The sequence below is a fragment of the Chinchilla lanigera genome, unplaced genomic scaffold, assembly GCF_000276665.1.
Source record: "Chinchilla lanigera isolate Chin_1 unplaced genomic scaffold, ChiLan1.0 scaffold00015, whole genome shotgun sequence".
Lineage (NCBI taxonomy): Eukaryota > Metazoa > Chordata > Mammalia > Rodentia > Chinchillidae > Chinchilla > Chinchilla lanigera.
In genome coordinates this window covers 8,322,239-8,346,119 of record NW_004955416.1, presented here as the reverse complement: position 1 = coordinate 8,346,119, position 23,881 = coordinate 8,322,239, and the positions used below count along the sequence as shown (strand labels likewise).

The following is a 23,881-nucleotide window of genomic DNA, read 5'->3' as shown; positions in this document are numbered from 1 at the left end:
CTACATAGTGAGAACCTGTCTCAAAAAGACTAAATAACTAAATACATATGTAAATAAAATAAAATAAAGTCTAGTTCAGTGGTTTTTAACTAGGGTTGATTTTTGTCCTGAGGGGACATTGGGCTGTGTCTGGAAGCTTTTTTCTCTTAAAATAAGGTTTTCGAGCCAGTGATATAGCTCATCAGTATAGCACCTGCCTGACAAGTGCAAGGTCAAATTCAATTCCTGCTATCAAAACAAAAAACAAGGTCTTGCTGTGTAGCCCAGATTGGCCTCAAATTTGAGATCCTCCTGCCTCAGCCTCCCAAGTGTTAAGATTACAGTACGGGCTCGTGCCACCATGCCCTGCAGGAGTTTCTTTATAGTACTCCTGAGTCCCTTCTCCCCACACACTATTCCAGACTTCCAAGAAGCACAGATGCAATGGTAAATGAAAACACCAGAATGACACCCAGGATTTGGAGGCAGATTTATTTACATTGATGAGTACTGATCAGGATCATTCCCAGAATATCATCAGGCCCCAACCTCTGGTCTAGGGCTTATATGGGATAAGCAAGCAGGAAGTACAGAAGCAGAATGGTTTGTCATTTGGGGATTGGTTTATACAGTGTGCATCATAGTGACCAGCTATGTATTGCAGTGACCATGGTTTATACAGTGTGCATCATAGTGACCAGCTATGTATCACAGTGACCAGCTGTTTCTAAGAGACAGGAGCAACAGGAACTGGAACAGGAACTGTTATCTTCTCAACTAACAAACTGAAGTACACTGGCAGCATGGGAGAGGGGGCATTTTCTGCCATATGGGTACCATGCTGAATTAGGCAGCAGAACGTAGTAGTTAAGAGCATTAAGAGACTTTGGGATTGAATCCCATTCTTACTACTTACTAACTCTAAGACCTTGGGCAAATGATTTAACTTCTCCTCACCCCTTTTTCCTCAACTAGAAAATGTAAATAATTATAACATGTCATATAGTTGTGAGGATTAAATGAATGAATGTGAAAAATGTGCTCAGAGCAGCATGTGACGTATACTAAATACTTAGTGAATGTTAACTGTAATAATAATGATGATTTTATTATTTGAACACTCAGGTATTCCAAACTAGTGAGCCAGCTAGAAGACATGTTTTGTATGGCTAGCCCAAGACTTTTTATTTTTTGAGATGTAATTCATACACCATAAAGTTCACCATTTTAGAGCTGGACATGGTGGACACATGTCTGTAATTCCAGCACTTGGGAGGCTGAGGCAGGAAGATTGCTGTGAGTTTGAGGTCAGCCTGGGTTACGTAGTGAGTTCAAGGGTCAGCCTGGCCTCCCTAGCAAGGCCCTGTCTCAAAAAAACAAAACAAACAAGAAGAATTGTACATTATAAGGTCCTTTGTGACTGGCTTTTTTTTTTTTTTTTGGTCTTTTTGAGACAGGGTCTCACTATGTATGTAGTTCAGGCTGGCCTTGAGCTCACTTTGTAGCCCAGGCTGGTCTTGAACTCACAACAGTCCTCCTGCCTCAGCTCCTGAGTGCTGGGATTATAGGCATGCGCCACCACGCTTGGCTGAACACAACTGTTTTGAACATTCATACACATGCTTTGTTTTTAAGACAGGGTTTCACTGTGCAGTTCAGGCCGGTCTTAAATTCACTGCGTAGCTGCCCAGTCTGGCCTCTTAACTCGTGGCAATCCTCCTGGCTCTGCCACCACAGAGCTGAGAGTATAGCCATGGGCCACCACACCCAGCCACATGCTTCTTTAGTGAACACATTTTCCTTTTTCTTGGGTATATCCCAAACAGTTGGATTGCTGTGTCATATGGTAGCTCTGTGTTTAACTTTTTGAGGGTCTGCCAAATTGTTTCCCATAGCGACTGCACTATTTCACATTCCCACGAAGAATATGAGACTCCCAGTTTCTCCAAATGCTCGCCAACACTTGTTACTTTTGAAATTTTCCCTTTTATTTATTTACATTTTAACGCTAGCCTTCCTAGTGTGTGTGAAGTATCCTCTCATTGTGTGTGGTGGTGGTTCCTTCTATGTCTTAGTCTGGGAATTGAACCTAGGGCCTGTCTCAGCTTATGCCAAGCACAGTACTTTACTGAGTTACACCCTCCAGCCCTTATTGTGGTTTTGATTTTCAGGGCTTTTTTTTTTTTGTATGTTGCCCAGCCTGGTTTCTAACTTTTGAGTTCAAACAATCCTCGTGCCTCAGCCTCCAAAGTAACTGAGCCTAAAGGCATGTGCCAGTGCACCCCACCATGGGGTTTCCTTCTTTGTTTCCATGATCACTAACGATGTACATCCTTTTGTATGATTATTGCCCATTTGTGTATCTTCTTCAGTGAAATATCATTGAAGTTCTCTGTGCATTGTAAAGTTGAGTTGTCTTTCAGTTGTTGAATTATAAGAGTTCTTTATATATTTTGAGTACAGGTCCATTATCAATTATATGATTGGCAAATATTTTCTTCCATTCTGTAAATTTTCTTTTCGGGATGGGGATGTAGCTCAGTGGCACAGTGCCTGCCTGGCAAGCGGGAGGTCGTGAGTTCGACTCCCAGTAAACCAAAAAAAAAAAAAATTTTTTTTCTTTGCATTTACTTAATAATGACATTTAGTGCACAAACTTTTTTTTTTTTTTTTTTTTTTTTTTTGGTTTTTCTCCGGTACCGGGAACCGAACTCACGACCTTGCGCTTGCCAGGCAGGCGCTTTGCCGCTGAGCTAAATCCCCAGCCCCACAAACTTCTTAATTTTGTTGAAGTCCAGCTTATTGATCTTGTCTTTGTTTACTTTCGGTGTCATATCTAAGGAACTATTGTCTAGTCTAAGAGACATAAGGATTTTTTTAACTTTTTATTTTATTGGTACATTTTAGCTATAATGATCACATTCATCATAAGGAGCTTGTACCTGTATATGCTATATTTTGATTCTTCTTTTTCTCCTACTCCCCTCCCCTCCATTCAACCCTTCTTCTCCTCTTTATTTACAAAAGCTTTGTTTCCATTTTTCCTTCTATTTTTTCTTGTCCCTTCTCCCCCTACCCCGTTCCTCTTATTTGACCATTTTCTTCCCATTTCCCAATATGTTATACATTTTAGTCCTTATTTATACTTTCGGTTTCTCACACCAGAAGAAACCATTTGGTATCTGAAATGTGTAGCTGATTTTTTTCACATAAGAGTATGGTCTCAGGGTACATCCATTTAGCTAGAAATGTCTGAAGCTTATCCTTCTTTGTGGCACAGTAATGCTCTATTGTATTTTTTAAAAAACCACATCTTCTTTATCCATTCATTGGTTGATGGGCATTTGAGCTTTTTCCAAGATTTAGCTATTACAAACTGTGCCACTATAAACATGGGTTTGTATATATTGCTGAGTATGATGCTTTTAATTCTTTTGGGAAGATATCAAGAAATGGAACACCTGGATCAAATGGAACCTCTAGTTTTTTGAGGAATCTCCACACTGATTTTCCACAGTGGCTGCACCAGGTTCCACTTGCATTAACAGTGTGTAAGAGTTCCTTTTTCTCCACAGCCCTACCAGGATTTGTTATTGGTTTATTTCTTGATAGTGGCCATTCTTTCTGAGGTGAGATGGAATCTCAGCATTAATTTGCATTTCTCGAATGACCAGTGATGTTGAGCATTTTTTTCATATGTTTATTTGCTGTATCTACTTCTTCATCTGAGAAGTGTGTATTCATTTCAGATGCCCGTTTTTGGAATGGGTCTTTAAATTTGGGGGGGCCTGATTAATTTGAGTTCTTTGTATATTCTAGGTATTAGTCCTTTGTCTGAGGTACAGCTGGCAAAACTTTTTCCCACACTGGATTGAGAGACATGAAGATTTACACTCCTGTATTTCCTGAGAGTGTTATCATTCCACCTCTTGTATTTAGGTCCTTGATCCATTTCATGTTAATTTCTGTATAAAGTAGGGTCCAACATCACTCTTTGCATGTTCATATTCAGGTCTCCCTACACCACTTATTGAAAATACTATTCTTCCCTCATTTGAAAACCTTGTGGGCCGGGCATGGTGGCACACACCTGTAATATTAGCACTCGGGAGGCTGAGGTAGGAGGATCATTGTGAGTTCAAGACCAGCTTGGGCTACAAAGTGAGCTCAAGGCCAGCCTAAACTGCATAGTGAGACCCTGTCTCAAAAAAGAAAAAAAAAAAAAAAAAAGAGAAAAGAAAAGAAAACCTTGTCATCCTTATTAAAAAAATCAGTTGACCACAAATGCAATAAAATATCTGTCTTTAGGGTAGAAGCACACAATCTTGATTAATATAGCTTTGTAAACTGGGTGTGTTGCTGCACACCTATAATCCCAGCACTTGGGAGGCTGAGGCAGGAGGACTGCCATGAGTTCAAAGCCAGCCTGGACTACATAGTGAGTTCAAGGCCAGTCTAAACTACATGGTGAGAACTTGTCTCAAAAAAAAATATATAGCTTGGTAGTTTGGTGTGGTGGCATATGCCTGTAATCCCAGCACACCAGAGGCAGAGGCAGGATTGCCATGAGTTTGAGGCCAGCATGGGCTACATAATGAGTTCAAGGCCTACCTGAGCTATATAAGAGCCTGTCTATAAATGAATAAATAAATAAATAGCTTTGAATAGATTGTGAAATTGGGAAGTATGAGGCCTGTAACTTTGTTCTTTTTCCAGAGATTTTGGGCTAGTCTTGATCCCTTGCATTGCCGTATAAATTTTAAGATCAATTTATCTCAAGGCGTGGTCGTGCAAGCCTATAATCCCAACACGGGAGGCTGAGGCAGGAGGATCACCATAAGTTCAAAGCCAGTCTGAGATATATAGCAAGATCCTGACTCAAAAAAACAGGGGGGAGGGGGGAAACCAGGAAAAAAAATCAATGTGTGTAGGTGGGTGGGGGTTGTGGGTGTGGGTATGTATCTGGTACTAGGGATTGAACCCAGCGCCTTTGCAGTGAACTATACCCCCAGCCCTTTTACTGTTTTTGTTTTAAGACAGGGTCTTGCTGAGTTGCCTATACTGAGCTCAAACTTGTGATCCTCCTGCCTCAGCCTCCTGGGTGCTGGGATTGCGGATGTGCACCACCATGGGTGGCTTTTGTATTGGGGTTTTTTTGTGGGGGGGTTGTTGAGACAGGGTCTCACTTTATAGCCCAGGCTGGCCTTGTACTTGTGATTCTCCTGTCTGGATTCTCCTGTGTGCACCAATATACTGGGCAGTTTTATAGTTTTGAGTGGGCAAACCTTGTAATTCTTTAGTTAAATTTATTCTGACATATTGTTTTTTATACTATTGTAAATGAAAAGAATTTTTTTCTTATTTATTTATTTTGAGACAGGGTCTTGCTATGTTGTTCAGCCTGATCTTGAACTCACTGTGTAACTCAGGATGGCCTTGAATTTGCAGGGATCCTCCTGCCTAAACCTCCCAGGTGCTTCTGGGATTACATATGTGTACCACCCTATTGGGGATTAAACCCAGTGCATTATGCATGCTAGACAAATGCTCTACCATTCCCCAACACTTTTTTTATTTTACTTTAAGACAGGATTTTGCAAAGTCACCCAGGCTGGTGTTAAACTTTTGATCCTTTTGCCTCAGCCTTCTTAGTACCTGGATTTTTGGCATGTGCCACCACATCCAGCTAATGACACTTTAAGGGGCTGGGGATTTAGCTCAGCGGCAAAAGCGCCTGCCTAGCAAGCGCAAGGTCGTGAGTTCGGTTCCCGGTACCGGAGAAAAACAGCTAATGACACTTTTCTTAATTCCACTTCCTGGTTGTTCTTAGTTGATATGTAGACACACAAATGATTTTATGTGTTGATCTTCAGTAGGCCTTTTTTTTTTTTTTTTTTTTGAGTCTGGTTTTCACTATGCAGTTCAGGATGGCCTTGAACTCACTTTGTAGCCCAGGCTAGCCTCCAGCTTGACATCCTGCTGCTTCAGCCTCCCAAGTGCTGGGATTATAGGGGTACCTGGTGCAGGCCATGGTTTTTATTCTGAACACCTTCAGTTCATTTTCTCTCCAATTTGACACAGAATCTCCACTCTCCATTTGAACACATTTATCTGCTTGGCCCCTGATGGCATTTTCTTCACCTGTTGGGTGCTCCTGTGATTGTCAGTGATCTGCATTGGCTATAGATAGTTTTGCTAGGTTGATGGTACAGGTGAGGCTGGGGAGGGAAGGGATGCAGGAAGGAGTGAGTCCCTGTGAACTGACAGAAATGAGGGTCCCCGATGCATGGTAAAGAGAACTGGGGCTCAGTAGCAGAGTGGCCTTTGTCTTTCCTGTTCTTAGAGGTGAATGAGAGCAGTGCTGGCGGAGTCTCACCAGGGAGATTTGGTGCCCGAAGATGCTGTCCCGGCCAAAGCCAGGAGAGTCCGAGGTGGACCTGCTACGCTTCCAGAGTCAGTTTCTTGCCACTGGTGCCAGTCCAGCGGTGCAGTTGGTGAAGAAAGGAAGCAGGAGAGGTGGTGCTGCTGACCCAGATCGGCCCCCTTGGCAGGACCATCGGGATGTGGTGATGCTGGACGGTGAGCATCTGCAGGCATGAGGGTAGAAGGGAGAACAGGGGTAGTCCAGGGCCCCTCCCTCATCCTGAGGTAGCCAAGTTCTGCCCTATCATTTCAGACACTGTTGCTGCAGTCCCATTTTATAGATGAAGAAAACAAGGCCCAGAAAGGTTAAATATCTTATCCATGGTAATACAGCTTGAGCCAGGCCCCGCAGAAGCTGCCTTTTTCCCTTTGCCTCCATGCCCAAGCCCTCAGCAACTGTCTTACTTTTCTCATTCCTGAAACAAAATACCAACACTCAAAGTTAAAGGAGGGAAAGTTTATTTGGCTCACAGTTTGTAGAGGTTTCAGTGCATAATCAGCTGGCTCCAAGGCAGGGTGGCTTGGCCAGAGGGGCATCGCCGAGGAGAAACAGCTCATGACAGGCAGAAGACGGAAAAAGCCACAAGCGGCAAGCAGCAACCATAGCAGCCCTCTTTCTGTCCCTTGCAGTCCACCCAGGCTACCTGGGCATGTAGCACTCATACCCAGGGGAGCAGCCTTCATCCTAGCCCCAAACCATGCATCAATCCCAGCATCACACACTTTAGATCCAGCCACATCCAAAAGCTCCACCTATGATTGCATGAGGCTTTAGGGGGACCTCAAAAGCATCTTTCTGGGAACATCCTCACATCTGAGGTTTCTTTCTTTTAGATCTTCCAGATTTGCCCCCAGCTTTGGTTCCTGCTCCCCCAAAGCGAGCCAGGCCCAGCCCTGGACAATCCCTGCCTGCAGATGAGGACGCTGAGGAGAGGTTGAGCAGACACGACCAGCACATCACTGCTGTCTTGACCAAGATTATTGTGCGTCTCACCCCAGCTGAGCGGGATGAGGCGTGGGGGCAGCCAGGGTGTTGGGGTGGAAGGGAAAGGCAGGGCTTCCCCCAGTCACATTAGGATGGTTAGAATCCTTGTGACCTGATACAGGGTGCGTTCATGACGCCCTCGCAGGAACTGAGCTTACAACCTTGTGCTTGCCAGGCAGGCGCTGTGCCACTGAGCTATATCCCCAGCCCCAGTGAGGTTCTCATGACAGGATCTGGGGCCCAGGGCATGGGCTCCTGGCTGGAGAAGTCTGCGTCTTCACTGCTTTGTGCCTTGTTGCCACAGGAACGAGATACTAGGTCAGTGGCCGTGACACTGCCTGTGCCCAGTGGCGTAGCGTTCCCTGCTGTGTTCCATCGCTCGCAAGAGAGACAGGTGGGCAGGAGTAACCGTAAGTGGTGCTTAGGGAGCGGCCATGTAGTCCCATCTGGATAGTTTTAATAATGATAAGCAACTCCATTTTAATTTTTGAATTTTTAATTTTCCCTCTTTTGGTTTTTTGAAACAGGGTCTCACCACATAATTCAGGCTGTCCTTGAACTCACTTTGAACAGTAGTGCAGGCTGGCCTCAAACTCACAGCGTCCTGGACTCAGGATACTTCTGAGTCCTCCTGCCTCAGCCCCTGTTGTGCTGGGATTACGTGCTTGCGCCACACACCCAGCTAGCAACTCTATGTCGCAGACAGATACCCCAAAGAGATAGACAACTTGTTCCACGCTACGCCTCTCCTCAGTGGGAAAGTTAGAATTTTAACACAAGCTGATCAGATTTCAAGACCTTTGCTTCTGTGGAGCCCTGATTTTTTTTTTTTCTGAGGACTGGGGCTGTGACCCCTGGGGATTTTTTTTTTTTTTTTTTTGGTACCAGACATCAACGCAGGACCTTGCACTTGCCGGGCAGGCACTTGTGCCGCTGAGCTAGGTCCCTGGCCATATCCCCGGGGACTGAACAGAGTCTGTTCTGTCTCTGTGTTCCAGAGACCTTGGTAAAGGACGCTGAGGTCGTGTGGGGAATGCACGTGATCACTGGGTTCTCTTTTTGCCGCACAGGGGAAGCCAGCAGCATCTGGTAAGAGGAGCCTCTTTGCCCAGGAGATTGCAGCCAGGAGGGGATTTGAAAGCAGGGCACCTCCGATCGCAGAAGCCGTGGCCCACCCAGGCCCGCCAGAGGGTGAGCTGGGGCACAAGATGCCCAGGCCTGGCCTGTTGAGAAGATTGGATCATAGGGTCCTCTGTGGATATAGATCTTTCCTGCGTCAAAGGGGAGGTGTACTTGAGTGGTCGTCTCAAGAAAAAGTCATCCTGTATCCCTACACCACTCAGAGGACTAAGCTGGGGAGCCTTGGGTCTCATGGGAAGTCCATAATCAGCTGGTTCCAAGGCAGGGTGGCTTGGCAGAGGGGCATCGCCGAGGAGAAACAGCTGATGGTAGAAGACAGAAAAAAGCCGCAAGCGGCAAGCAGCAACCATAGCAGCCCTCTTTCTGTCCCTTGCAGTCCATCCAGGCTACCTGGGCACGTAGCACTTATACCCAGGGGGGCAGCCTTCATCCTAGCACCGAACGATGCATCAATCTCAGCATCACATCCTCGATCCCAGGTCCAGGGAGGAGCAGATATTACAAAATTTGAAAAGAAAAAGGAGCAGGTGGACATGTCTGGCAGAAACTGAATACATAGGCCAGATTTCCATGATGTAATAAATTACTAGTAGGAGCACATAGGGCAGACTCCTGGAAGAGTCAGAAATTGGGGTGCTTCTGCAGGAAAGCTTTCCCTGTAAATCTAGGGGAAGAGTGAATACAGCAGCCTCCCCCACCCCAAGGAGGCCTCACGCCCTGTCTCCGGGGCTGACGGGCTCCTAGAGGAGGCCTTAGAGCCCGTCACAGCCAGACGGGCAGATCAGTGAGACTGATCATGCACTTCTTCCAGGTGCTGTGAGCTGTGAGGCACCCACTCCTAGAGACCAGGGCACTCAGCTTCTGCAGAGCAGCCACAGCTTCCAAAGGCCCCATCTGGTCACAGGAAAGGGGCTCAGCGGCCAGGAGGCTGAGCAGGAGGTCCAGACCATCCACGAAGAGAACATAGCAAGACTGCAAGCCATGGCTCCAGAGGAGATCCTGCAGGAGCAGCAGCAGCTGTTGTCCCAGCTTGGTGCGGTGCCTGGCGTTCCTATGGGCTGGGGCGGGTGAGACGAGGCGTAGAGAAGGCTTGCTGGGAGCTCCCTGAGCTGCCCTGGGATTTAGCACAGTCTCCTTCCGTTTTGTCCTGAAACCACTGCTGTGAGGGAAGGAGGATTAAATCCTTTTGACTCATGAAAAAACCTGAGGTTCAAAACTTTAAGAAATCCCCGTCAGGCCACCCAGCTGGTAAGGAACACAGATTGGATTTACTTCATTTCATTATATTTTTTTTGTAGTGCTCCGGATCAAGCCCAGGGCCTGGCATGTGCTGGGAAAGCACTTTACCACCGACTTACAACCCCAGTCCCATAGGCCAGATTTAAACCTAAATAGGATTCAGCCCAGATTTCTGTCAGGTGTCCCGGGCCCTGCCTGTTTTTGTTTGTTTTTATTTTTTTAGTTTTTTTGAGACAGGGTCTTACTGTGTAGTCCAGATGGGCTTAAACTTGCTGTATATCCCAGGCTGGCCTTGAACTCCTGCCTCAGCCTCTTGAGTAGTTGGGATTGCAGGCATGTTACCACCATGCGCAGCTGCTCTCAAACACCGTGCTGGGTGTTCCTCTCCCACCTGGTATAGCACACACATGCTTTATATAGTCAGTCTAGTGCAGCAGTGTTGAACCTTTTATAGAGACGAGTGCCTCAACTGCAACCCAAAACCCACTTATTTATTGCAAAGTGCCATCACCGCAGTTAAACCTGAATGCTGAGGTTTTAGTTCAGTAAAAAAACCGCTGTGAACTGATGCTCAGCTGCCAGGGTGACTTTGCTCAGGTGCTAACAGGGGACTCTGCGTGCACACTGTGGCACGTGTGCCATAGGTTTACCACCACAGGTCTAGTGTAACTACAGTGTGTTCTGCTGTATGACACTATGCTATGCCGTACCTCTCTCCTGGTTTCTGTCACCCTCCCTCCTAATTTCTAGTTTCATTCATTTATTTATTTATTTATTTTTGAGACAGGGTCTTGCTATGCAGTTCAGGCTGACCTTGAGCTTACTTTGTAGCCCAGGCTGGTCTCGAATTTGTTTTTTTGTTTGTTTGTTTTGTTTTGGGGGGAGGTTTTTTGGTACCAAGAATCAAACTCAGGACCTTACGCTTGCTAGGCAGGCGCTTATACCACTGAGCTATATCCCCAGCCCTCGAATTTGTAATGATCCGCCTGCCTCAGCCTCCTGGGTGCTGGGATTATAGGTGTGCACCACCACGCCCAGCTTTTTAAAATTGAAGTTAAATTTTTTGAGACAGGATCTCACTATGCAGTTACATCTGGCTTTTGCTGGCCTTGAACTCACAGTGATCCTCCTGCATCAGCCTCCCAAGTGCTGGGGTTACAGGTGTGTGCCATCATGCCTGGTTGATTTCTAGTTTTCTAGACACATAGTCAATCTTGTTCCTTGCTGTATATCTTACACCTGTGTAATACATACAAGATTTTTGTAAACATGTGCATAAATTAGCTGTGAGAAGATAAGGGAAACCATTTCCCTAAAATGTCTTTTCTTTTTTTTTTTTTTGGTTTTTCTCCGGTACCGGGAACCGAACTCATGACCTTGCGCTTGCCAGGCAGGCGCTTTGCCGCTGAGCTAAATCCCCAGCCCCCCTAAAATGTCTTTTCTTTGGCCTTAGTCAACATTCATTCAGTGTTACTGCACACTTTGTGTGTGTGTGTGTGTGTGTGTGTGTGTGTGTTTGTCTTTTTGAGACAAGGTCTTACTATGCAGTTCAGGCTGGCCTTGAGCTCGCTTCATAGCCCAGGTTGGTCTCAAACTCGCAGTGATCCTCCTGCCTCAGCCTCCCGTGTGCTGGGACTACAAGCATGCACCGCCACACCTGGCACTTTTTTTTTGTTTTGTTTTTAATTTTTTTATTAAAACCTGTGAAAATTTTAATCTGATGTTACCACTTGTTACATTTAAACAAATATAATCCAACACAGAAAGACATATCTTCAAGTCCAGCCCCATGTTCAAAAGGAAGTGTTCAAGAAAAGAAAAAATGCGGGCCAGGGAGTTGTGCACTGAGTAGCACAGTGCCTGCTTGTCAAGAGCAAAATCCTGAGTTGGATTCTTGGTACCAAAAAAAAAAACAAAAGAAAAGAAAAAATTCTGTCCTCATGTGCCTCAACATAAAAATCAGAATACTAAATCTATAGATTTTGCTCATATCCTGTGCTTTACAGTAACTTTCGTCTCAGAACAAAACTTAATAGTTAACACCATCACTTTTTTTCTTTTTTTGGTGGGGGCAGTCTTTTTGAGACAGGGTTTCGTTGTGCAGTTCAGGCTGGCCTTGAACTCACTCTGTAACCCAGGCTGGCCTCGAACTCACAATGATCCTTCTATCTCAGCCTCCTGAGTGCTGGGATTACAGGCATGTGCCACCACACCTGGCAACACCATTACTTTAGTCTGTATTAGGTTATCATAATTTTTTGTTTTTGCTTTGTTTTCTGAGGTAGAGTCTCACTATACAGTCCAGGCTTCATTTTTCTTGCCTCAGCCACAGGATTCCAGGGTCACAGGCTTGTACCACTGTGTCTAGCAGTAATATTCCTTCTTAATATGTATCAAAACTCATACCAAACAATGAGTTCTGGTTGCAAAAGAGGATTATCATTTGCACCTGACCATTAAAACTTTAGTCCACTTTTTTTTTTTTTTTGAGACAGGGTCTTGCTATGCAGTTCATGGTGGCCTTGAACTCAGTATGTAACCCAGGCCAGCCTCGAACTTGTGGCAGTCCTCCTGGTTCAGCCTCCCATGGGTTGGGATTATAGGCCTGTGCCACCATACCCAGACTACAGCCACTTACTTTTGACCTATAACCTGGTGTGAAGCACAGGGGACTCTAGGAGCAGAGGAAGAGAGGGTGGTCAGACTCCAGGGACCCCACACTGTAAGAAGGCAGCGTCGTGGAAAGGCAGCAGGAGGGCCCAGAGGGCAGGGCAGGGCTGGGAACCAGCTTGTCCTGTCCTGGCACCAGGAGGCAGGCAGCTTTCGCAGGTACCAGACCATAGGAGGCCTGGAGGTCGGCCCACACTCACTGTCCCCTCACCTCACCTCTAGACCCCAGCATGGTTGCCTTCTTGCGATCTCGTAGCCACACCCTGGAGCAAGCAGGAGAGAAGGCCACTGAGGAGCGGAGGCCAGGAGCACCGGTTCCTGTGACCCAAGAGGAGCCCATCGTGTCAGTGTCTGCCAGTGAGCCCAGGCAGGACCATGAGCTCGAGCCAGGAGCCCCAGGTTGGTTTTTGTATTTCGTTTTTTTTTCTGATACCAGAAATTGAACTCACAACCTTGGGCTTGCTGGGCAGGCACTGTGCTGCTAGGCTAGATCCCCAGCCCCTAGGACCCACAGGTTTGGAGGACAACAACCATGTTTTTGTTGATAGAAGTAGAGAAAAGTGTTCCTTCCCTCAGCCCTGGATAGTGGAGAAGGAGGAAGCTTCTGTGCCCTGGGACATGGACTGTTAATCCTCATTAGTGGCTTTAAGTTGACTCAAATCAGTCTTCATTTGCTGTGCACATCTTCCTGCATATGCTTCCTGTTTGCTTGTCCTGTTCTGCTCCTTCTCCCGCTTCCTGCTGACAGGCAGCAGGGGAGGATGGCAGAAGCTCCCTCTCCAAGCAGACTTCTCCCTGCCCTACCGCAGCTGCCCAGCTCTCACCCTCTCTACCCCTCTGGTCCTTCTGCTTCTTCTCCATGTTGGGAGCTGCCAGGGCCAGGATATGGGAGAGGAAGAGGCTGATGAACATCTGTGAACATGCCAGATCCCAAGCAGAGGCCAGTGGAAGCACTCATGTCCCAGAAACTAGATTATTTCATTAGGATTAACAAAGGAAGAAATTGAATTACCGCAGCCAGGAGCCTCCTGCTCCCGGAGGCATCCAGGGCCAGCCCAGGGCCAGCCGGGCAGGTTGGCGGGGGGTAGGGGTGAGCAAGCAGCATAGCGTGTGTTGCTGTGTCCTGGCCCCTGGGGCAGTGTACTGCCCCTCGTTGTCCCCTCTCGCCTATTCCTTCAAGGGGTTGCGACTGAAAGTGGGAACTGTGCTTTCCCTATGTACGTAGTCTTCCCTCCTTCCTCTGTTCCTCTTTTTCTCTCTCTTCTTCCTTTTTTTTTTCTCTCCTCCCAGCAAATCCTTGCAGTCAACAGAACGCTAGAGTTAGGCCTGGATGGGTCTGCCATAGCTAAGATCTTCACCCCATTCTCAGGAGTGCCTGTCCCCAAATTTTGCTTAGTTCCACCTGAGGGCAGAAGCTGTGCGTCCTGGGGCACCGGGGTGTGGCAGCTGCTGTCTGCTGTGTGGGCCCCCTGGAGAAGCCCATCATGCTCCTATCTCCCCAGCTCTGAAACTGCCCATGACCCCCCACAAAGAATGGCTGCACATGGATACTGTTGAGCTGGAGAAGCTCCACTGGACCCAGGACCTGCCCCCACTCCGGCGGCAGCAGACACAGGAGGTGAGCACAACCTTCTGGTCTACCGGGGTGGGAGTGGTGCTGCTGCTCTTGCACCCAACATCCAGGCTCTTCTTGTTCCCTGAGCCTGAGAAACACCTCTGTTTTTACCTTCTTCCAAACCCTGTCTGGGCCCTACTGCAAGAGAAGCCCATTTCTACTGATAGGTAGAGTCAGGACCTAAGTCCTAAGAGGCCTGGGATTAGAAGTGAACAGTAGGTATCAGGAAGTTGCTGCCATCCCCAGCCCAGTCTTTCTTTTCCATTAGAAAATGCAGGCCCGGTTCAGTCTTCAAGGAGAGCTCCTGGCCCCAGATGTGGATCTACCCACCCATCTAGGCCTCCACCACCATGGAGAAGAGGCAGAGGTGAGGCCTGGGGCCCAGGGGGGACTGGGTGGAGCTTTTAACAACCACGTTGAGAAGCGCCCCAGTCCACTGTGGTCTGTGTACCCTGTTCCAGGTCATGGCCTTGCTGCCCATTCAGTTTCTTTTCTTTTTTTTTTTTTTTTCTTTTTGGTTTTTTCTGGGAATCGAACTCACAACCTTGCGCTTGCCAGGCAGGCACTGTGCTGCTAAACTAAGTCCCCAGCTCCCCGTTCAGTTTCTTAGGCTCAGAATTTCTCTCTGCTGCTCACATTCTGGTCAGTCCTAAACTTATCAGGCCACTCCCTCACCTCCCCGGTCCTCCTGGACCAGGGCTTCATGCCCTGGTGTCTGCCGAGTCTCCAGGCTCTCCTTGCTTTTCCTCAGGGCATTCCGTCCTTCCTGGGCTGCCACACTGGTTTTCTCTGGCCCAGCTCAGGCCACACCTTGTCTTAGAAAGTTTCCTGGCTCCCCTCTGCTCACAGAACGAGGTCCTAGCTCCTTGGCTTGCCCGGATAGTGCTTCCGCAGGCTGCCACTGCTGACCTCTGGCCCTGCCTCCTTCACTCCTGCTGGACAGCTCACCCTGCTCGCTCCTCCTTCGTCCCCCTGTGCTCAGGGACCCTAGGGCTCACTCCAGGGAAACCTTTACCTTTGCTGCACTGGAACTGCTTGTCCATGAGACCAGATCATTTTTCGAGGTCCACATCCTTCCTGTCCTCTGGTTGTAGATTAAAAATGGATTGCTACTTTCCCCCACCTGCCTTCTGCCATAGTATATGTGTGCGCGTCCTATTTTCTTTATCAGGTGGAGGCCCCATGGAGAGCAAGGACAAGGGGTGACATTTACTTATCTTGTCTTTCCCTGGCATCTTGCTGGGTATTACTGGGACACTGCCTGTGTCTTGCCTCCTTTTGACTTCTTATTCCTGCTCCAGAGAGCAGGCTACTCCTTACAGGAGCTGTTCCACCTGACCCGAAGCCAGGTGTCTCAGCAGCGAGTCTTAGCACTGCAGGTGTTGTCCCGGATCATTAGCAGGGTAAGTGGACTTCTGGCCTGGCCTGGCCAGCTCCACCTGCTCCTCTCAACCTTAGACTTCCCTACGTCCTGCCCTTTCCACCCAGCATGAGCCTGTGCAGCCGTTGTCTGTGGGTCAGGCTGGGAATGGGGCGAACACAGGGGTCATGGGCTGGCAAAGATTTTCTATAACTTCAGCATCTTCAGCAAAGTTTCATCCTCCCGCCCCAAGGCCCAGGCTGGTGAGTTTGGGGACTGCCTAGTGGGCAGTGTCTTACGCCTCCTTTTGGATGCTGGTTTCCTCTTCCTGCTGCGCTTCTCTCTCGACGACAGAGCAGATGGGGTCATCGCAGCTGCCATCCGGGCTCTTCGGGTTCTGCTGGTGGCACCTGGAGATGAGGTACCACAGGGCTAAGACCCCACTCCTCTTGCTGGATGTGCCCCGTTGCCACAGCTTTGTGGGCACTGTGGAGTATGGGATAGCAGGCTCACCTTCTCCTGAAAGTGCCGATACCTGGAAACCTTGTCTTTGGTTCTTTTCTGAGGGTTACCACTCTTACACCCCTGGACTCCTTTCCTGCCCCTTCCTCCTCTTCCCTTCCCCTGCCTCATCCTCTGACAGGAGCTCCTGGACAGCACATTCTCTTGGTACCACGGTGCTTCGGTCTTTCCCCTGGTGCCCAGCCAGGAGGACAGGGAAGATGAGGATGAGGATGAAGAGCCCCCAGCAGACAGAGCAAAGAAGAGCTCTGAGGAAGGAAGCCGCCCTGCCCCAGACCTGGCTCGACACGATGTCATCAAGGTAGAAGGAAGGCTTCTTTCCCATCTCAGACTCAGCGAGCAAGTGTTTTGGGCAGGAGCGGTCATCTGGGTTCACCTCCATTTGGCAGTGCGTTTTTTTCTTGACCCCCAGGGGCTTTTGGCTACCAATCTGCTGCCTCGGCTGCGCTATGTACTCGAGGTGACCTGCCCAGCACCCACTGTGGTCCTGGACATCCTGGCTGTGCTCGTCCGCCTGGCCCGGCATTCCCTGGAGTTAGCCACAAGGGTGAGAAAGAGGGGACCAGGGAGTGAGTACAGAGTACACCCGAGCCTAGCCTTTCTCCTCTGCCCTCCTACCTCCCCTTTCCTTCCTATTTCCCACAGGTACTGGAATGCCCACGGCTCATAGAAACCATAGTGCGAGAGTTCCTGCCCACAACGTGGTCCCCCGTGGGGGTGGGACCCACCCCCAGTCTATACAAAGTGCCCTGTGCTGCTGCCATGAAGCTACTTCGAGTCCTGGCCTCGGCCGGTAGGAATATCGCTGCCCGGCTGGTGAGTAGGACCTGGGACAAAGGATGGGGTCACGAGAGTTGGAAACTAAGCTGGGCCCTGAACTCTGCGTTGTCAGCTCATACATCTCCCTCTTTGGTCTGCTTGTTAAGACATTCAATAGAAACCACCAGACAGGAAGTGCCCCTGGAGCCTAGTGCATCTTGTCACATGCCGCAGGGAGGCTCCCTGCCCTGGACCCGATCGCAAGAACCACATGCACACAGGCACTCATCATCCATAGCCAGCCAGCCTAGGAAAAGTGCCCACCAGTGCTTGCTGAAGAGGGAGGCTCTCGGTTTGATTCTCAGCACCCTCCCCACAATAGTTCATTATAAAGTGGGGAGGGGGGTAGATAGTCTCACCCCTTCCCAGAGCTGTGACCCTGTGGCACCACAGGAGGTTGGAACGGGCTAAATTGAGCCAATTTCCATAGTAAAAGAACCTGACGCTGGTTTTATTTATGACCGTCTGACCCTGAACCCCAGTTGCTCCCTCCCTAGTTGAGCAGTTTTGATCTTCGAAGCCGCCTGTGCCGCTTCATAGCCGAGGCTCCTCAAGAACTGTCCTTGCCCCCAGAGGAAGCGGAGACACTGAGCACGGAGGCCCTGCGTCTGTGGGCCGTGGCCGCCTCATATGGCCAAGGCGGTGACCTTTACAGGTGAGGAGATGCAGGTGAGGAGAGACCTCACCCCTCAGCCTCATCACGACCTCAGGCTTGGAGGGAGGCTGGGAATGTGGAAGCAAGTATGCCACTGGAGGTGAAAGCGGCGAGGGTCAGGACCTAAGGAAGAGAAGTCAGCCTGGGTTTAACTGCATTCTGTGCACAAAAGCACTGGTATCTTGGTGACATCAGATATAAGTCCCCTGTTGCAGGTAGCCTCAAAGGCCACATCCTTCCCATTTTTTAGGGCCAGTCTTTCATGAGTGCCCAGCCCTGGGGTCTTCTCCACCCTCACCCTCCCTCACCAAACTGCAGGTCCCTGGGCAGGGCTGGGGCTATGCCTTGTGTCTGCATCTCCCTGCACACTGTGACTGTCACTGGTCTTCCCTAGGGAGCTGTACCCAGTGCTCGTGCAGGCCTTGCAGGCCGTGCCCACAGAGCTCAGCACCCACCCACCACGGCCCCTGTCCATGCAGCGGGTGGCCACACTGCTCACTCTCCTCACACAGCTGATCCTGGCGGCTGGCAGCAGTCCTGCTGAGCCCTACAGGTAGGTACATCCTGCTGGCATTGCCAGGACAGGCAGGAATGCACCCCTACAGGAAGAGGGTAGCTGGAGCTTGGAGGGAGTGAGGCCGTCGTCTCCTCACCTGCCCCTTGGTATTCCTGCAGTGACTCTGCTGAGGCCGCATCAGCCACCCCTTCCTCAGTCACGTGGATGCAGGTATCTGGACTCCAGCCACTAGTGGAGCCATGTTTGAGGCAGACCTTGAAGTTGCTGCCCAAACCTGAGGTGTGGCGTGCCTTGGGCCCAGTGCCTGCTGCCTGTCTGCTGTTCCTGGGCGCCTACTACCAGACCTGGAGCCAGCAGGTGAGTGCCTTCCCCAGCCCCTGTGCATCCCACCCTGTTGCCATCTCCACGGCCACCTCCACTCGTTGTCCCCACCTTTCCTTACTCCCCAGCTCTTTGTTGTTACTGTGGGTGAAACCCAGGGCCTCATGCGTGCTAGGTGAGTGCTGTGCCACCAGGCCACACCTCAGCCGCACCATCCTCCACCTGTCAGCTCCTACCTGACCTCCTGCTCCCACCTCCATGTCACGGTGAGCTTCCAGAAAGCCATGTTGGTGGGGACCAGAGATGCTCAAGCAGCAGCTTGGCTCTCCTGTAGCTTCTGTGCTCTCTTTGTCCACATCTAGGCATTGGGTGCAGGGCAGCTTTAGAGCCGTCCGGCCCTCACAAGAGTCAGACTACAAGCCCTCCAAGCTGATCCGTGGGGCTCTTGGAATGGGAGGATGGCCTGGGAACACAGGGACTAGGAGCGTGGACGTTGTGGGCCGTCTGTCGGCTCAGTGCTTCCCTTTGTCCTCAGCTAAGCTTGTGCCCTGAGGATTGGCTTCAAGACATGGAGCGCCTGTTGGAGGAGCTGCTGCGACCACTGCTGTGCCAGCCTTCTCTCGGGAGCTTGTGGGATTCCCTTAGGTAGGTCCTGGGTGTGTATGGCCAGGGGAGGTGGGGAGGACTCCTGGGTCCATTTCCCTGGCCCTTCCCGGAGTGCAGCCCTCAGAGGTCCAGGGGGAACCTGGGTCCCTAGTGGGCAGCAGGCAGTGGGGCTGTGAGCAACGTGGCACTGGGCTACACAGCCATGCCCAGTAGCCTTGTCCAGCCTGGTGCACATCAGGTCAGAGCCCCTCAGCTTCTGCATTCTGCCTGCAGGCTCTGCTCCCCTCTCTGCAACCCACTGTCCTGTGCTCCGGCCCCTGAAGCTGTCCCCAGCCTCGTGTCACTGGGCTGTGCAGGAGGCTGCCCCCCGCTCAGCCTGGCTGGCTCAACCTCGCCCTTCCCGTTCCTCACTGCCCTCCTCTGTCTCTTCAACACCCTGGCTCGGATCCACAAGGGGCTCTGTGGCCAGGTAAGCTCTGGGTGCCAGGTAGGGGTCAGGCAGGGCCAGGATGGTAGGGGTCAGAAAGAAAGTGGGGAGATCTCTGCCAGCACCCATTTGGCGGAGTGTCTGGTGGGACAGCCACCTGGGGACCCCAGAAGACATCAGCCCGTTTCTGGATCTGAACAGACTTGCTTTCCCCCAGCTGGCTGCCGTACTGGAGTCCCCAGGACTCGAGAAGTATTTCCTGCAGTGCGTGGCTCCTGGTACTGCCCCACAGCTCACGCCCTTCGCCGCGTGGGCCCTGCGCCACGAGCACCACCTGCAATACCTGGCACTCTCTCTGGCCCAGAAAGCGGTGGGTCCTCCATCTGCAGGTCCTTCCCCTCCTGTTAGCCCTCCTGCTCCTCTGCCAGGCCGTGCCGCTCCTCCTTTATTTCAGACGTGCCCTGGACCTGTGCCCTCGGCCTGTTCAGCTTCTCCTGCTTCTCTGCCTTCTTCCCGCCACCCTGCGCTCCCTGCATTGACACCCTCCCTTGTCTCCACAGGCAACGTTCCAGGCAGTGCCGGCCACCAGTGCTGCCCTCCATCATGCCGTGGCCTTGGCCCTGCTGAGCCGCCTGCTGCCGGGAAGTGAGTACCTCGCCCAGGAGCTGCTGCTGAGCTGCGTGTTCCGGTTGGAGTTCCTCCCGTGAGTGCAGGTTCAGAGCACCAGCTCAGTCCTTTGTGTGCTGTTGTGGTTGACGCCAGAGTAGCCTGATTTGGAGGCAGGGGCCCTAGATTTCCCTTTCTTCTTATGGCTTATACATAACCTGTCTGAGCTTCTGTGTCCTCACTAGTAAAGTGAAGATGAGATTCACACACCAGGGAATGATCTCCAGACTTTAGTGCAGATCTACCAGTAAAAAGTAGTATACAAGCCAGCTACAGGCATCTGTTAGTTACTGAGTATGTGTTCTGTGTCTGGTGTTGCCCTGGTGTGCCATGAGGTAGTAGGGACTGTCACTGTCCTGACTGTACCATGAGGAAATAAGCACAGAAGGTATGTGAACTGCACATGGGGAGTGGGCTGCAGCATCTGTCCTCTTAACTGCTTCACAGCCCTGCTTAGGAGGTCATCAGGGGAGCAAAGAAGTAGGACTGAATTTAGAAGCCTCTGGGGAACCTGGGCATGTAGCTCTAGCATACATGAGGCCCCGGTTTGATCCACAAAACTGAAAAAAAGAAAAAACAATACAAAAAAGAACCCAGGAAGGCTCTGGGAAGCCTTGGTGGTTCCAGCCTTTGTCTTTGACTTTTGGGTTCTGTTGCAGAGAAAGCACATCAGGAGGTCCAGAGGCAGCTGACTTCTCTGATCAGCTATCTTTGGGGAACAGCAGGGACCCTGCGTGTGGGCGAGGGGCTCTCCTAGTTCAGGCCTGCCGGGACCTCCCCAGCATCCGCAGCTGCTACCTGACCCACCGCCCAGTGGCCCGGGCCGGCCTGCTGGCTTCCCAGGCCTTGTACCGAGGGGACCTACAGCAAGTCCCAGCCCTGCTGCTGCCTGTACCTAGGGAGCCACTGCTGCCCACCGACTGGCCCTTCCAGCCGTTGATTCGCCTCTACCACCGGGCTTCCAATGCTCCTTCGGGACTCCCTGCAGCCAACACTGTGGGGACAGCCACGCGGGTCCTGCAGTGGGTGCTTGTTCTGGAGAACTGGCGCCCTGAAGCCCTCTTGGCTGTGCCTCCTGCGGCCCGCCTAGCACGGCTCATGTGTGTCTTCCTGGTGGACAGCGAGCTATTCCGAGAGACCCCAATACAGCATCTGGTGGAAGCCCTCCTGGCCCAGCTCTGTCTGCCTCAAGTCCTGCCAAGCCTCAAACTGGACTGCCCGCTTCCTGGCCTCACATCTTTCCCTGACCTCTATGCCAGCTTCCTGGAGCATTTTGAGGCTGTCTCTTTTGGAGACCACCTCTTTGGGGCTCTGGTCCTTCTTCCCCTGCAGCGTCGATTCAGTGTCACCCTGCGCCTTGCCCTCTTTGGGGAGCACGTGGGAGCCTTGCGAGCTCTGGGCCTGCCTCTAGCCAAGGTACCTCAGCCCAGCAGGACCTACCATGGGCACCCTCCAGTGAGGTATCCCCAAGGGTGGGGAGCTCTGCTGGGCCTCAGGTTCCTCGTCCTACCTTTTGGAGGGCTTAAGGGGATTAGGAGAATCCATGAAAAGAGTTTAAATGGTCTGACATATAGTAGTTTTGTTTTTCTTTTTCTTTTCTGCAGTACAGGGGATTGAATCCAGGGCCTTCTTTTTATTATTAACAAGGTCTGTAAGGTGCTACAGTGTAGATAAGAAGAGCTTTTCTTAGCTAGGCATGGTTGTGCACACCTTTAATAACCCCAGCACTGTGGGTGGTTGGGGTAGGAAGATGTGCGTGCAAGCCCAGCCTGGGCAGTGTAGCGAGAGCTTGTCTCAAGATGCAAAAAAACCACTGGAGATGGAGCTCAGTGTGAAGGCCTTCAGTTCAGTTCCTAGTACCAAAGGAAAAAAGTGATGGTAACTTCAAGCCTTGATGATTTAGCAGCTTAGCAAGACCTAGGCTCAAAAATAAAAAAGGCTAGACAGGCATGGTGGCACACACCTGTAATCCCAGTACTTAGGAGGCTGAGGCAGGAAGAGTGCCCTGAGTTCGAGGCCAGCCTGGACTACATAGTGAGAACCTGTCTCAAGAAAAAAACAAAAATAAAAAAGGGCTGGAGATGGGGGTTGTAGCACAGTGTGGAGGACCTGGTTCAATCCCCCATACTGAGAGAGAGAAAGAGGGAGAGGGAGAAAGGAATTACAAGTTGTAGTCACTACATTTTTTTTCTTAAGACTTGATTTTTTTCTTATAATTCTGGTGAATTTAAAAGAGCTATTTTAATATGTACATACATTATATAAATATATCTTATAAAAGAACTAAAAAAAGAAAACTAAAAGAAAAAATATGTTTAGGAATTAAAAAGAACATTATCAAACTGGGCGTGGTGGCACATCCCTGTAATCTCAGTACTTGGGAGGCTGAAGCAGGAGGATTGTTGCAAGTTCAAGGCTAGCGTGAACTGCATAGTGAGACCCTGTCCAAAAAAGACAAAAGAAAAAAGAAAAGAACATCATCTTGTAGCTGCCTGTGATCTCAGCACTTGAGAGGCTGAGGCAGGTAGATTGTAAGTTCCAGCCCAGCCTTGGCAGTATAGCAAGATCCGGTCTCAAAAAACCATAAATAAATAAACCAGTAAATAGAACATTGCATTGTAGTACACTCCTGTAATCTCAGCTACACAGGAGGCTGAGACAGGAAGATCATAAGTTCAAGACCAGCTGAAGCAACTTAGCAAGACTCAAAATGTAAAAAAAACAGGCTAGGGATGTGCCTCAGTGGTACAGTGTTTATCTAGCATGCACAAGGCCTGCTTTGACCCCCAACACTGGAAAAAAAAATTTTGTAAGTTTATTAAACAGGAAGTACTTAGCAATAAAAATTCTCAAGAGCTCTTTGGTCTGCTAGCCTTTGCCCACCTGCCGGAGAAGGGTGGATGTCTACTGTATGGATAGGTCCAGTCCCTGCCCTCATGTGTCCATCAGCTGTCTGCCTTGCACACCAGTGATGCACACCCCACCCTGCCCTTCAGCATGTGTCACTTCTGTCACAGCTGCCTGTGTCCCTGGAGTGCTACACAAGGCCTCCCGAAGACAACCTGGCCCTGCTTCAGCTCTACTTCCGGGTGCTGGTCACTGGTGCACTCCGTCCACATTGGTGCCCTGTGCTCTACGCGGTGGCTATGGCTCATGTCAACAGCTTCATCTTCTCCCAGGACCCGAAGAGCTCAGTAAGTTCCACTCCTAGCGACTGAGCTGCTTCAGAGCCAGCTGGGGAGGAGGTGAGGGTCAGGCAAGGCCAGCGGTGGTGCCGGTCCTGGGTTCAGTGCCACTTTCCCCATTGTGCTCTTAGGATGAGGTGAAGACTGCCCGAAGGAGCATGCTACAGAAAACATGGCTGCTGGCAGATGAGGTAGGCAGGGGCCTAGGAAGGTGGGAGATGAAAGGGCACGGGAGGCAGAGACCATAGTCTCATTCCGCATTTCATAAACTTTCTCCCATCTCTGCAGGCTCTCCGGCAGCATCTCCTCCACTATAAGCTTCCCAGTTCCAGCCTCCCAGAGGGCTTTGAGCTATATTCCCAGTTGCCCCCACTGCGGCAGCAGTACCTCCAGACACTGGCCTCAGGAGTGCTCCAGGATGGAGTATCAGAGACCTAGTGTCTCAGAGATTGTGGATGGAAAGATGGATTCATTCCCCAAGCCATGCCAGAGGACATCACATCCCAGGGGGAGGCAAGCACAAAGGAGCGATAGACTCACGTGGAAGGAGCGCACTGTGAACTTCTATGGAACAGCATGAGTCCTTCCTTTCCAACCTGCTACCTGGAGCTCAGGATCTGAGGACTCCAACGGTCTCCACTAGGAGTAAAGAGTGACTATGCGTCTTACCCATCCCTGACCCCCATCCTGGGCCAGGGATATGAATGCTGTGCTGCACACTGAAAGAAATTCTTTTTTAGTCTTCCAGCTGA

General features: G+C 50.2%; 1 protein-coding gene across 1 annotated transcript in view; it reads left to right on the top strand.

Moving 5' to 3' along the window:
- The window catches only part of Rpap1 (RNA polymerase II associated protein 1), a 26,093-nt gene extending 2,212 nt beyond the window's left edge, over positions 1-23,881 (top strand). Inside the window, exons 2-25 of the mRNA XM_005381286.2 lie at positions 6,323-6,558; positions 7,237-7,385; positions 7,692-7,781; positions 8,458-8,578; positions 9,339-9,560; positions 12,659-12,835; positions 13,939-14,054; positions 14,320-14,418; positions 15,353-15,454; positions 15,665-15,832; positions 16,055-16,234; positions 16,346-16,480; positions 16,579-16,749; positions 17,250-17,407; positions 17,802-17,960; positions 18,083-18,281; positions 18,781-18,890; positions 19,125-19,320; positions 19,496-19,648; positions 19,839-19,981; positions 20,604-21,360; positions 22,962-23,138; positions 23,261-23,320; positions 23,418-23,881. Of these exons, the coding sequence (XP_005381343.1) occupies positions 6,378-6,558; positions 7,237-7,385; positions 7,692-7,781; positions 8,458-8,578; positions 9,339-9,560; positions 12,659-12,835; positions 13,939-14,054; positions 14,320-14,418; positions 15,353-15,454; positions 15,665-15,832; positions 16,055-16,234; positions 16,346-16,480; positions 16,579-16,749; positions 17,250-17,407; positions 17,802-17,960; positions 18,083-18,281; positions 18,781-18,890; positions 19,125-19,320; positions 19,496-19,648; positions 19,839-19,981; positions 20,604-21,360; positions 22,962-23,138; positions 23,261-23,320; positions 23,418-23,567 (4,173 nt within the window). The 5' untranslated portion in view covers positions 6,323-6,377 and the 3' untranslated portion in view covers positions 23,568-23,881. The remainder of the gene's footprint in view (positions 1-6,322; positions 6,559-7,236; positions 7,386-7,691; positions 7,782-8,457; positions 8,579-9,338; positions 9,561-12,658; positions 12,836-13,938; positions 14,055-14,319; positions 14,419-15,352; positions 15,455-15,664; positions 15,833-16,054; positions 16,235-16,345; positions 16,481-16,578; positions 16,750-17,249; positions 17,408-17,801; positions 17,961-18,082; positions 18,282-18,780; positions 18,891-19,124; positions 19,321-19,495; positions 19,649-19,838; positions 19,982-20,603; positions 21,361-22,961; positions 23,139-23,260; positions 23,321-23,417) is intronic.